We start from the raw sequence: 15,093 nt of genomic DNA, 5'->3' as shown, positions 1-15,093 counted from the left end.
CCCTTCTGATGATGAGCCCCATTCCGAACCACTTCCTTTGACGCAACCCCACTGCACCAAGACGTCTCTACCGCCAAGAATAATCTCATAGCCTCTGCCTCATGCCCCTCAAATGAAATCTCCAACAACCGACTGACCTCGCTAATTCTCCCCAAAACCCAATCTGAAACCTCTGAAGCTGAAGGCTTTGAAGCCCCAAAGTAATCTCCATCAATGGGCACTCCGCCACCCAACCCATCATGAGACACTACAAGCGGCTGAAGAAGCCTAAAGTTGGCAACGTCCTCATTTCTTGACACACCCAGACCATTAGTTGTGCCATCCGCTTGTGGCATTTGCACAGTTCGTAGAAGCCAATGTTTGTAGGCTCCAAATTTTGGCATCATCGTTGTAGAAGTAGGAGACTGTACCTTTTAAATGTACATGTGCTCTTTCGATTCAAGTGAGTTAAATTTAGATAATCGAAGTTCATGTGGTGAAGCCTAATTGTAAGAGTGATTTCTAATCGTGGCGAAGCCCACGGGATTCTAGGTGGGATTCCTGAAATATTCTTCTTCTTCTACTTCTCGTATAATTGTTTGGAGTGTTTAATTAAGGGCGAATTACAGTAACGGTCCCTGTAGTTTGGGACTTGTGTCACTTTGGTCCCTAACCTTTCAATTTTCATATATTTGACCCTGAATTTTGAATCTCGTTCCAAATAAGGACAATTGAAGACACAATTGCTCTATTTTAAGGGCAGAGTCGTTAATTTGATAAAATATAAACTAGTTTGATAAAAATAAATGTCAAAAATTATTTTTGAATTTTTAAAAATTATTTCTTTCCACCAAATACAAAATAATATAAAAAATGATAAATCTTTTATATTTTTATTTTTTTACCAAATTAATTTTTAGTATTTATTTAGATGATGATCATGTAATGGGTGATTGTTTTTGTTGATATTTTTTTATGGTTATCGTATATTAAATGATTGTATTTGTTGTTAACAGATATTTTTGAATGGCTATCGTATAATGGATGATTATTAGGCTTTTAATGTATAATTGATATATTTAATATATGAAATATTTTTAGTTTTGTATTTTTTGATTTAATGGATTGTTTTAATGATGACATCAAAGTTGTTATCATAGTTGACTTTTGAAAAAATAGAAATTAATTTAACGAAAATAAATATCAAAAGAAAAATATTTTAAAAAATTATTTCTACCCTCCCAAAAGATAAAATTATATAAAAATGATGTGCTTTTAATTTTTTTCATCAATTTAATTTTTAATTTCTTACAAAAATTTTCTGAAATAGATTCTGAAAACCAAATCAAACAAAATTTTATAATCAAGAAAGTTCCAGCATTATTCATTAAAAAAAAGGCCATTACATTTCAAACAACATACAAGTTAACCAATACAAAAAAGTTGTATGACGATGTTGCCTTTGAAATAGACTGTTTGCAAAGGAAACATTTTTTATTGTCCTTCTTTCGACAAGATTCAAAATTCAGGGTCAAATGTATCACAATTAAAAAGTCAAGGACTAAAGTGACACAAGTGTCAAACTATAGGGACTGTTAGTATAATTCGCCCTTTAATTAATCTGCTTAAATCACAAACAAGTTCTATGCTTTTAGTTTCTTTTAATCCCTAAAACCCAAGACCAATACCCTAACACTTTTTCCGCCCTTGTTGCCTTCATTATAACCTCCAAACCTATTGTTTACTTTCTAGAAGTTCTATCAATATGCTGTTGGCAATTTCGGCCACTAAATCTTTGAAATTTAGTCTCTCCTACCTCTTCTGATTTTGGATCCTACAAGTGTCACCTCTCCGTAGCCTAAATCAATAAGCTTTTAATAAATATGGCCCACCTAATGATCAATAGCAAGCAGCATGACTGCGAGTTTTCTAGTGCGGCCCTATGTCATTAAGCCATTTGAACTGTAGAGTACCATGCCTTAATTCAATCATTCATCATTGTTCAAAATGCATTGCCTCTGTACATGATCCAGTAACCTCCTGTCTATGTCAGTATTCTTAATAAAGCATGATGTTGTGTTTGTATCTAGAGTTTTTGAACTCATTACCTGTTGACAACACATTCAAATTTGCTTTCCCATCATTGTTGAATTCTGAAAATTTAATAATAAAGATTCTTCGCACCCCCGCAGTTTAGGACAAGGAGTCATGTCTTTTAGAAACTTTCTACTAGACCACACAAAGTGATTTCAGGATGCATGGCCCACTTTTTTTTACAGAAGGTGATGGAAATATGATAATTTTGGTCCAGCTTAAAAGGTCCATTAATGTTCACAGGGCTTTTTTTTTTTTTTTTTTATTGTAAATTTAATACTGACTTGACCAGAATGGCAGAAACATTACCACCTTGATAAATATCATACGTCACTTTTGGAAAAGAAGCCATGCGGCCCTTCCATTACTATGTTAGCAATTGCTCTTTGGCCTTTTAAGGAGAGGATCTAAACACAGGGCTTAAGTTATACACCATAGGGTCCTTCAACTGTTGGAAATGGTTATAAAATTCTGGATAAAACCAGAATTTTTTTCCTAAGTTTGGTCTATTTTTTAGGTGGGCCCCGTGCGTCGATTTTCACGGGTCAAAGTGGTAACGCGTTCTATGCAGCGTTGTGATTCACGTGGTATATTTGGTTGCTCAAAACCATTACCGAGTGAATGGGAAATTGAAGCCAAAGTGTGCTCCATGGAAATGGAGTTTTGGTAGAAATTCCTTAGGGTTGTAAAATGGCTTGTCCCACATTGATTTGGTGGAAAGTTTTGAATAGGTTTATAAGGCTTGGGTTTGGTACTTGGGGTGTGCCCCAAGGGGTACCCAAGTGTTTTAGAGGGAGAGGTTATGGGCAAAATGGGCTAGACCCATTGGACCCAAAAATCACCACACACGCGCGCGCGCTGCCGCAGGACGCGGGTTCGGTTGGGCTGGGCTTGGGCTTGGGCGCGGGTGCGTGGTGTGAGGTTGGGTTGGGTTTGTTCGGCCCAATACTAATCTTTTTGGGCAAAAAATATTTGAATTTAATTTTATTTTGTATAAAATAAAATCTAGAATTCAAATTAAACCGGAAATAAACTTGTTTGGTTTTACTGTACATCCAAACAAGGCCCTTCCCGTTTTTTGTATCTGTTTATATTATGAACCCAACAGATTCAAATCTGTTTGAATTCAAAACCAACAGGTTTTATACCTGTTCAATTCAAAACCAGCAGCCACCTTTACATCTATAAATAGACTATCCTCCCATTTGGATTTTACTCCAATTTTCGTACTCCATCTTCTGCTATAAATCTCTGCATTTTGTTGCATTTAATTTCTAAAAGAAAGAGTGTAAACACTTAGTGTGTTCGTAAGGCAAACAATTTGTAGTGCTGCTATTGTTTGTAGTAGATCATTTCATCCTGGGAGATAGACGTCCAAATTCTGAAAGTACCATGGAGAGGACGAATTTGTCTTAAGGACACAGTGTCAAATATTGAACTTGATCAGGTTATAATTCGAAGAAATTAAATCATGTAAGTTATTTAATTTATTTTCAGTGTTATTATTGTTTATTTAAATCAGATTTTAATTTTGTTTTTGTAACAAAATAAAATATGTTTTTATTTATTTATTTTTATTTCGAGTTTGATTTTTGTAATCAAACAAATTCTCTCATTTCCTTTATTTCTTTATATTCTGGTTGTTGTTCAGTACACAATAGAATTTAATTTATTTAAATACAGTGAAGATTGTCCTACAATCTTAAGACAGATCCGTTTTTGGAATCTTCATTGTATTTAATTTTCTGTAATTTCATAAAGACATATTTTGGTTGGAAAAACAAATAGTGTTTATGCTATTTGACAGATAGTAGTAATATACTGTTTCTTTTCTTTGACAACTAGTAGTAATATACTGGTGTCATTAACAATTGCAGAATATTAATTGTGTTACAGAAAATTATTGTGATATTTTATTTTTCTAGTTTTAGTAACAAGAAAAATAAAATTATTTTGTATTATAAATTTATTTTCTGGTTTTAGTAACTAGAAAATTAATTTGTGTTTTAATATTTTCTGATTTTTGTAATCAGAGATTATGGCTACTGCAACTGAAACTGCATCTGGTAGTGGTACCCCTCTTGTTACACCAACACCGGTCCACAACCATGTTCATGTACCAATCAATCATGGAGAAAAACCGAAAAAATTTAATGGTATCGAGTTTAAGAGATGGCAGCAGAAGATGCTGTTCTATCTTACAACTCTTAATTTGACCCGGTTTCTCCATGAAGAGGCTCCAGCACTTAAAGAGGGTGAAAGTTGTCGGCAAGTTGTTGCCGCTGTAGATGCTTGGAAACATTCAGATTTCCTGTGCAGAAACTACATCCTCAATGGCCTTGACAACATGTTGTATAATGTATACAGTCCTTTGAAGTCAGCAAAAGAATTGTGGGATTTTTTGGAGAAGAAATACAAGACAGAGGATGCCGGCACGAAGAAATTTGTCATTGGTAAATTTCTGGATTTTGTTATGGTAGATTCCCAAACGGTAATATCTCAAGTTCAAAGTTTTTAGATAATTTTGCGTGATATTCATTCAGAAGGTATGTCTCTTAGCGAGTCTTTTCAAGTCGCTGCTTTAGTGGAAAAGTTACCACCGGCTTGGAAAGATTTCAAAAATTATTTAAAACATAAACGCAAAGAGATGACCATGGATGAACTTATTGTAAGACTGAGAATTGAGGAAGATAACCAAAAGGCTGAAAAGAGGAATGGGAAAAATCCCATTGAGTCCAAGGCTAATGTGGTTGAACAAGTTCATAAACCACATAACAAAAAGAGAAAGTTTACTGGAGAGGGTCCTAAACAAGGCGACAACAATGGCAACAAGAAGTTCAAAGGAAAATGTTATAACTGTGGCAAGACTGGACATCGAGCTTCTGACTGCCGCCGCCTTAAGAAGGATCATGGAAGTACAAGCAAGAAGACTACCAATCAAGCCAATGTAACTGAATTAGATTACATCTCTGATGGAGTGAATGACATCAACCTTTTTACTGTGGTGTCTGAGGCTAACTTGGTTGGAAATCCCAAAGAGTGGTGGGTTGACACTGGAGCAACTCGTCACATTTGTGCGGACAAGAAGATGTTCACTATCTACAATGAGGCTGCAAATGGTGAACAACTTTTCATGGGAAATTCTTCTACTTCTATTGTGGCTGGACAAGGAAAAGTTATCTTGAAGATGATATTAGGGAAAGAACTAACTCTCAACAACGTACTGCATGTACCTGACATCCGGAAGAATTTAGTTTCTGGTTCTTTGTTAAGTAAAAATGGTTTTAGGCTTGTCTTTAAGTCTGATAAATTTGTATTAACAAAGAGTGGTATGTATGTTAAAACCTATCACCTACTTCACCCACTTAAACCTACTCCACTAAACCTAACCCACTACACCACTACCACCTCACCTACTCCACTAAACCTAACCCACTACACCACTACCACCTCCACTTCACCTACTCCTTACCTACTACACACTCACCCTCTTCTATATATAGGAATCATGAATCATTGTAATATATATAACATATATCAATCAATAATACAATTCTCTATTTGTCTTTATACATTAAATTTCTACATGGTATCAGAGCAGGTTTAGAACCTAATATTTTTTGCTTCACCGGCGGGCGGCAACTTCGCCTTGGCTGTCCGCCGGACCTCAACCTAGTCCGCTAAAATTCTCTACACATACCTTGACTCCGCTGCCATCTTGGTCACCTTGAAGATCAGAGCATCATCACCATCATCCATCTTGGTCACCTACACCAAACACACACTCTCTCTTTCAGAACCCAACTCTAGCCCTGTAAACTTCCAGAACCAAGCTTGGCTTCAGATCGGCACTGGTTCGGATGCACTGTTCCAGACTACTTGAAACTGTTAAAAAGTTCTCAAATACTTTCGAAAGAGCAATTACTTGGCAATGAAGATGCAGTGGAGGAAGATGCCTTCAAGGGTGACATTAGTTGTTTGGCATCAAATGAAGCTAACATCATACCTGAGGAGGCTGATGCAATGCATTGGTCCTTCAGTAATAATTTCAATGACATGGTCCATTGTGCTGTTGAGTCGAATGAATATGCAGAACAGAAAAACATCAGCCTGGCTTCTGCATCAACACCTGAAGTGAATGATGATTGTGCTGCTGTTTCACCATATGGTCTTGCTTTTTTTTTTTTATGGAACAATGGGCTATGGAGCCTCAGAACTCAGTCCCAGAGCTGCCCCAGCACATGTGGGATGCAAAGAACATGATGTGTGCTGCTGACCCACACCACCCACCTTTCTTTTTATTATTTTATTTCATCTTTCAATTCACGCTTTACACACCACCTCCACCCACATGGGTTGGTTCCCACTTTTCATCATCAATATGTTCACACTCTCTTTCCACTTTCTTTTCTTTTCTTTTATATATCACACACTCCCTCTTTTTCTTATCACCCACGAGACTACTCACATGAACCACCCACTCGCTGTTAAAATAATTTATCATTTTTCCCACCCAAAACCTCATCATAATATATTCTATCTATATTTTAATATGTAAACCTATACATATATATAAATTGAATTCAATTTCTTTTCTTTTTTTCTCTTTTCTTTTCTTTTCTATCTATACATATATATTATTATTATTATTATTATTTAAAAAAAAAAAAAAAAAAACCGAACACCATTGCCGATTTTCACAAAACCGTGGGCCAAGAAACCACGTGAACCACTTTCCTTATTTCTCCCATCTTTCGTTTTGATTTCACCTATATTCTTATTATTTCTTTCTTTATTTTTCTTTCACATTATTTTTAATCTTTTTCAAATTCCATTCATTCCATATAGCTTTGCACACCAAACCATATTTTATTCATCTCAGGGATCAACCCCGATCACAATTTTCACAAAAAAAAAAAAACAAAAAAAAACAAAAAAAAAAAACAAAACAAAAAAAAAAAACAAAACCCACACAACCACATCCACAGGCGGGATTTTTCTTCTCTACTCTGCATCCTGTCTTTTCTTCTTGCCTCCGTCCTGGACGGCCCTTGACGGTGTTGCCTCCGTGCTTCCTAGACCACCAAGCAAGTTTCCTCCTCCCTGCTCCTCCACTACAGCATATGGTGGACCTCCAAATCAGAACATCACGGTGGCCTTCCGCTTCAGCTCCTTGTTTTCTGCCTTTAGCACACTTATCTCTGCTCGCGCATCCTTATACATGCGTTGGAGCAGAGCCAGCTGGGAGTTTAACTGTTGCACCTCATTTGTCCTACTCTGCAGCCGGTGCGACAGGTTTGTGACCGCCGTCATGGTCTCCACACATGACTTCAAAGTATACTGATTGGCCTCAATATCAGTTTGCACCGCCATTTTTTGCTCCACCGACCGCATCGGAAAGTTCAACGGAGCAAAACCAGAGGCGCTTGGTTGAGGTTCACTGGCCACCGCACCAGTTATCTCTCTTGTTGACTCGTTGAGGTCGGGAAAGAGAGTGAGCAGACCACGGGACGAAGAGGCCATATTCTGGGTAGCTGAACGGGAAGACGAGGCCATGTTATGGGTTGCTGAGTGTTTCAGAGAAAGGTTGGTTACAGAATGGCAACAGAGTGTTCCAGAATCTCTTTCTCAGAAACGGAAGAGTTTTTTCAAAGGATTTTCGGCGGTTTCAGACTGGTTTGCACAGCCTCCGCCTCAACCTTGGTTAAATAGCCGAGGCCGACACGCCACTCTGTCGCTCACGTGCCTCGCCGCGTCTCCGGCTCACCTTTTGATGGCTCGACGCTTTCTGTCAGGCACGCCTTTTGATGAAGTGGGCGCGCCTTTTAAGGGCGCGACTTTTGAGGGCTCACTATATATATCCATATATATATATATTTGGGCAGCCTATATACACCATCATACAGTGTATTTTTTAAGGGTCCGACAAGACTCTGTAAACTGTCCCGACATTGATTCCGGTTAGCTCCTTCAAGGGTCCGACAAGACTCCGTAAACTGTCCCGACATTGATTCCGGTTAGCTCCTTCATGGGTCTGACAAGACTCTGTAAACTGTCCCGACTCTGTAAACTGTCCCGACATTGATTCCGGTTAGTTTCTACAAGGGTCCAGCAAGACTCTGTAAACTGTCACAACAACTGTCACAACATTGTCAGCTACAACGGTCCGACATGACCCCATAAACTGTCTTCTACATCGGTCTGACACCGCCATCCAGTGTCCTCTACACCGTTATGACACCACCATACAGTGTCCTCTACAACGTTATGACACCACCATCCAGTGTCTTCAACAATGGTCTGACATGACCATACAGTGTCACCTATCCTCTTTTATTTTTATGTATTTTCTTGTTTTGTAACTCTCTCCAAACTCAAGTTGGTTAGTTCCTATCCCCCTTGAGTTTGCGGGGGGCTGTTAAAACCTATCACCTACTTCACCCACTTAAACCTACTCCACTAAACCTAACCCACTACACCACTACCACCTCACCTACTCCACTAAACCTAACCCACTACACCACTACCACCTCACCTACTCCACTAAACCTAACCCACTACACCACTACCACCTCCACTTCACCTACTCCTTACCTACTACACACTCACCCTCTTCTATATATAGGAATCATGAATCATTGTAATATATATAACATATATCAATCAATAATACAATTCTCTATTTCTCTTTATACATTAAATTTCTACAGGATACATGAGTGATGGTCTTTTTAAGTTGAATGTAATGACAGTTGTACCGAAAGTTGCTATGAATAAGAATAACACATCTTTTGTTTATATTCTTGAGTCAAATTTATGGCATGGTAGATTAGAACATGTGAATTTTGATGCTTTGCGTAGATTAATTGGTTTAGATTATATACAAAAGTTTGAAATTAATCCTAATAATAAATGTGAAATTTGTGTAGAAGCGAAACTAAGGCTCCATTTAAATCGGTTGAAAGAAAAACTGAACCTCTAGAATTAATTCATACTGATGTATGTGATCTAAAATTTATTCAAACTAGAGGAGGCAAAAAGTATTTCATAACATTTATTGATGACTGCACAAGATATTGTTATGTTTATTTACTTGGAAGTAAAGATGAAGCCTTAGAATGTTTAAACTCTACAAAACAGAAGTTGAAAATCAACTTGGTAAAACCATTAAAATGGTTAGAAGTGATAGGGGTGGTGAATATAATGCACCATTAAATGAATTTTGTGCACAACATGGCATTATTCACCAAACTACAGCACCTTATTCTCCACAGCAAAATGGAATTGCTGAAAGGAAGAATGGAACCCTAAAAGAAATGATGAATGCCATGTTACTAAGTTCAGGCTTACCACAGAACTTGTGGGGGGAAGCAATATTGTCTGCTAATTATGTTCTTAATAGAATATCCCACAAGAAAACCAAAAGCATTCCTTATGAATTGTGGAAAGGTCGACCACCTTCCTACAAATACTTAAAAGTGTGAGGGTGTTTGGCAAAAGTTGAAGTTCCTGTTCCTAAAAAGACTAAGATTGGACCAAAAACAGTAGACTGTGCGTTTATTGGTTATGCTCAGAATAGTAGTGCATATCGGTTTCTGACTTATAAATCAGAAATACCTGATATAAATGTGAACACTATTATAGAGTCAAGGAATGCTGTGTTTTTTGAACATGTCTTTCCTTACAAGAAAGGACATGAATTAGGTTCACAGAAAAGAACTTATGATTGTACACAAAGTCAAGAGACTAATGACAATCAAACACAAAAGACTAGTAATAGTCTCGATCAACAGGATTTAACTGATGATGAACCAAGACGAAGTAAGAGAGTGAGAACATCAAAATCCTTTGGTCCAGATTTTCTGACATACCTGTTAGAAAATGAACCTCAAAGCTTTAAGGCAGCAATGACAGGTCCTGAAGCACCTTTGTGGAAAGAGGCTGTTAATAATGAAATTGAATCCATTATGCAAAATCATACTTGGGAATTGGTGGATCTTCCGACAGGTTCTAAACCTCTTGGATATAAATGGATATTCAAGAGAAAAATGAAAGCAGATGGTTCAATTGACAAGTATAAAGCAAGACTTGTAATTAAAGGTTACAGACAAAAGGAAGGTCTGGACTATTTTGACACATATTCCCCTGTGACAAGAATAACATCCATTCGCATGCTTATTTCTATAGCAGCGTTGTTTAATTTAGAAATACATCAAATGGATGTTAAGACAACTTTCTTAAACAGTGATCTAAATGAAGAGATCTATATGGAGCAACCCGAAGGGTTTGTAGTATCAGGGCGAGAAAAGAAATTTTGTCGACTTGTAAAATCCCTTTATGGATTAAAACAAGCACCTAAGCAATGACATGAAAAATTTGATCATGCAATGCTTACTAATGGGTTTAAGATAAACGAATGTGACAAATGCGTCTATGTTAAAAACACTGACCAAGGATATGTCATAGTTTGTCTTTATGTGGATGACATTCTTATTATTGGAAGCAGTCAAAACATGATCAAATCAACTAAGCAGATGCTTAACAAAAGATTTGATATGAAAGATATGGGGGTCGTAGATGTTATATTAGGAATGAAAATTACTAAAACATCTGACGGATATGCATTATCTCAATCACATTATATTGAGAAAATTCTTGATAAATTTATCAAGGATGATATGAATTTAGGTAGAACACCTGTAGACGTCAATCTTTATTTATCAAAAAATAAAGGTGATGCAGTGTCTCCGTTAAAATACTCCCAAATTATTGGAAGCCTAATGTACCTAATGAATTGTACTTGTCCTGATATAGCTTACGCTATCAGTAAATTAAGTAGGTACACTAGTAACCGCATAGAAGACCATTGGAAAGCGATCATTCAGGTTCTTAGATATCTAAGATTCACCCGTGATCATAGTTTGAACTTTACTCAATATCCAGCAGTACTTGAAGGTTATTGTGATGCCAATTGGATATCGGATACTAAAGATTCAAAATCCACTAGTGGATAGTTCTTCGAAGGGGATGGGATTAAAGCCTATTACATAAGAGTCGTCATAATGGTAACCCTACTTATATGAGTGGAGATCCCAAGAACTAAGTTCAAAGGGACAACTAAGTTATGTATGGCTCGCCAGAAATCACCAAGGATTTAAAAATTCCCTACCCATTCCTATGGTGAGAGTGATATCTGCAACATATGCTGTATGCAGGGGTATAAGGATAAGCTTTGCTTTTAATGATTACTTATATCTTGATTGAGGCATTAATCGAGACGAGTATAAGGAGATACTCACAATAAGAATCACCTATATGAGTGTTGAACTGGGGCCGGTCCTATGAGAATGAGGAGGCTAAATTCTCTAGAAACACTTATGAAAACCAGGCGCGTTCAAGGCCAAAATGAACACAACATTGAGAACCACGATGTGTTAGAAGATATTTTGTGTGAAATCTAATGTCTTGGCTTACACAAACGGCTGAACAATTCAAGGCATCGCGTTCATTGGTTAGCCAGTAAGTCCGATAGGTTATCGCTAGGGAAGGTTCAAGGCCGAAAGCTACCTATCCTGATGCAAGATATTTTCGACTTATACTCTTTCGATAAAGTCTGCATATTGTTGCATTTCCGTTGTCATCAAATTCCATTCATGTGGGGGAATTGTTGGAAATGGTTATAAAATTTTGGATAAAACCAGAATTTTTTTCCTAAGTTTGGTCTATTTTTTTAGGTGGGCCCCGTGCGTCGATTTTCACGGGTCAAAGTGGTAACGTGTTCTATTCCGCGTTGTGATTCACGTGGTATATTTGGTTGCTCAAAACCATTACCGAGTGAATGGGAAATTGAAGCCAAAGTGTGCTCCATGGAAATGGAGTTTTGGTGGGAATTCCTTAAGGTTGTAAAATGGCTTGTCCCACATTAATTTGGTGAGAAGTTTTGAATGGGTTTATAAGGCTTGGGTTTGGTACTTGGGGTGTGCCCCAAGGGGTACCCAAGTGTTTTAGAGGGAGAGGTTATGGGCAAAATGGGCTAGACCTATTGGACCCAAAAATCACCACACACGCGCGCGCGCTCTGCCGCCGCCGTCTCTCCGGTCGGGCGGGCTGGGCTGGGCTGGGCTGGGCCTGGGCTTGGGCGCGGGTGCGTGGTGTGAGGTTGGGTTGGGTTTGTTCGGCCCAATACTAATCTTTTTGGGCAAAAAACATTTGAATTTAATTTTATTTTGTATAAAATAAAATCTAGAATTCAAATTAAACCGGAAATAAACTGGTTTGGTTTTACTGTACATCCAAACAGGGCCCTTCCCGAAATAAACTAGTCTGGTTTTTAACGTACATCCAAACAGGGCCCTTTCCGTTTTTTGTATCTGTTTATATTATGAACCCAACAGATTCAAATCTGTTTGAATTCAAAACCAACAGGTTTCATACCTGTTCAATTCAAAACCAGCAGCCACCTTTACATCTATAAACAGGATATTATAGAAGGTTCGTTGAGGGATTTTCCCGAATTTCTATGCCTTTAACTCGTTTAACACAAAAAGGGGTTAAATTTGAGTGGTCTGATGATTGTGAGAAGAGTTTCCAAGATCTAAAGAGTCGATTGGTGTGTGCTCCAGTACTTATAGTTCCGTCCGGAGATGAAGGTTTTACCATCTATAGTGATGCATCGAAGATGGGCTTGGGTTGTGTCCTGATGCAAAATGATAAGATAGTGGCATACGCGTCTAGGCAGTTGAAGCCATATGAGCAGAATTATCCTACGCATGATTTGGAGTTGGCTGCCGTGGTGTTTGTATTGAAAATCTAGAGGCACTACCTGTATGGGGTGAAATGTGAGATATTCACTGATCATAAAAGTTTGAAGTATATTTTCACTCAAAAAGAATTGAATAAGAGGCAAAGGAGATGGTTGGAGCTATTAAAGGACTATGAGTTGACTATCAATTATCATCCAGGAAAAGCTAATGCAGTGGCGGATGCCTTGAGTAGAAAGACCCCGAGTAATTTGGCTACCTTGATCACTGACCAAAAGAATATCTTGGAGGACTTACAGAGGTTGAATATTGAGATTAGATGGCACAACCATGGAGTGCAGTTGGCAAACCTTAGGGTTCAACCCACATTGATTGATAGAATTAAAGATGCTCAAGGAAGAGACTCTCAGTTGCAAAAACTTAAGGCTAAAATGGAAATAGGGCTACAGATGGAATTTTGTATGCATAAAGATGGAACCTTGAGATTTGGAGAGAGGTTGTGTGTGCCTAATGATTTAGAGCTCAAGAGAGAAATCCTAAGAGAAGCTCACAGTTCAGGATATATTGTACATCCAGGAAGCACTAAAATGTATAAAGACTTGAAGAGGAACTTTTGGTGGAATAATATGAAGAGGGAAATTGCTCAGTATGTTGCTCAATGTTTGGTATGTCAACAAGTGAAAGTTAAACATCAGAGACCTGCAGGTAAGTTACAACCTCTTCCTATTCCCGAATGGAAGTGGGAACATATTACCATGGATTTTGTGACAGGGTTTCCTAGGACCCAAGGTGGTAACAATGCTATTTGGGTTATCGTTGATCGATTGACCAAATCCGCTCACTTTCTAGCGTTTAAGGTAGGGTTCTCCTTAGAGAAGTTTGCAAAATTGTATATCAAGGAGATTGTGAAGTTGCATGGTATTCCGGTGACTATAGTGTCTGATAGAGATAGCAGATTTGTATCTATGTTTTGGATGAGTTTGCATACATTTTTGGGCACTAGTTTGAATTTTAGCACTGCCTTTCATCCTCAAACTGATGGACAGTCAGAGAGAACTATTCAAACCTTGGAAGACATGTTGAGGGCTTGTGTTATCGATCTTGGAGGTTCTTGGGATGAGCATTTGGCCTTAGTGGAATTCTCTTATAATAACAGTTATCATGCGAGCATTCAGATGGCACCATATGAGGCTTTATATGGACGAAAGTGTAGATTACCTATTTGTTGGGATGATGTGGGTGAAAGGAAGTTGTTAGGGCCTGAGATTGTGCAACAAACAGTGGACAAGATCAATCTTATTAGAGAGCGACTTCGCACGGCACAGAGTAGACAGAAAAGTTATGCAGATAACAGGAGACGTGATTTGGTGTTTGGGGTTGGAGACCATGTATTCCTTAAGGTGTCTCCTATGAAAGGAGTAATGAGGTTTGGTGTTTGTGGTAAATTGAGTCCTAGATTTGTTGGGCCATTTGAGGTTTTAGATCGAATTGGTGAGGTAGCTTACAGACTTGCCCTACCACCTTCACTAGTTGGAGTTCATAATGTTTTTCATGTCTCAATGTTAAGGAAGTATATACCGGATCCTAGTCATGTGATTGATCATGCACCGTTGCAGTTTAAGGAGGATTTGACATATGAGGAACACCCTATACGAATTGCTGATAGGAAGGAGCAGGTTTTGAGGCGTCGAGTCATTCACTATGTTAAGGTTCAATGGAGTAATCACTCGGAAAGAGAAGCTACTTGGGAACTTGGGGATGAAATGAGACAAAAGTATCCCCAACTTTTTGAGACTCCAGGTATGTCAAATTTCGAGGACAAAATTTCTTTTAAGTGGGGAAGAATGTAAAATCCAAATTTTTATGTGTAGAATTATTTTTGGATAAAGTAGTAATTAAATTAATTTATATGGGTCATTTTAGTAACATCAATGAATTAGTTATGAGGTGTTTTTTTTTTTAAATTTTTATTACTTAGATGGTTAAGTTTGTAATTTTGGAAGATTGGGTTATAGGCCCACTTGGGCTTTAGGTCTTGGAAACATAGAAGCACAAACAAATAGAGGTAGTGATGTTGTTGTGGCTGCTGCGGCAGATCTAGCAATAGGAAAAAAAAAAAAAAAAAAAAAGAGAGAGAAGAAGAAGAAGTAAAGAAAAGAAAGAAGATTTATAGATTGGTGACTTTGATCTAATCATCTCTTGGAGGTAAGATTTGTTTTTATGGTACTCCTAACTATTTCTTTAGACATAGTATCTTGTA

General features: G+C 37.7%; 1 protein-coding gene across 2 annotated transcripts in view; it reads left to right on the top strand.

Annotated features, from left to right (window-relative positions):
* Positions 1 to 15,093, top strand: part of LOC114290428 (protein ROLLING AND ERECT LEAF 2) — a 54,323-nt gene that overhangs the window by 14,008 nt on the left and 25,222 nt on the right. The window contains exon 2 of one of the 2 annotated variants that reach the window (XM_082890236.1): positions 4,107 to 7,024. The exons of the other annotated variant lie outside the window; for it this stretch is intronic. Coding sequence (XP_082746362.1) covers positions 4,622 to 5,680 — 1,059 coding nt within the window. The 5' untranslated portion in view covers positions 4,107 to 4,621 and the 3' untranslated portion in view covers positions 5,681 to 7,024. Of the gene's footprint in view, positions 1 to 4,106; positions 7,025 to 15,093 lie in introns of those variants that run through there. 2 annotated transcript variants of the gene reach the window in all.

The sequence above is a fragment of the Camellia sinensis genome, chromosome 1, assembly GCF_055761805.1.
Source record: "Camellia sinensis isolate YWXY chromosome 1, ASM5576180v1, whole genome shotgun sequence".
Taxonomy (NCBI): Eukaryota; Viridiplantae; Streptophyta; class Magnoliopsida; order Ericales; family Theaceae; genus Camellia; species Camellia sinensis.
Note: the sequence above shows the minus strand (reverse complement) of the source record. Positions and strands in the feature narration are given on the sequence as shown.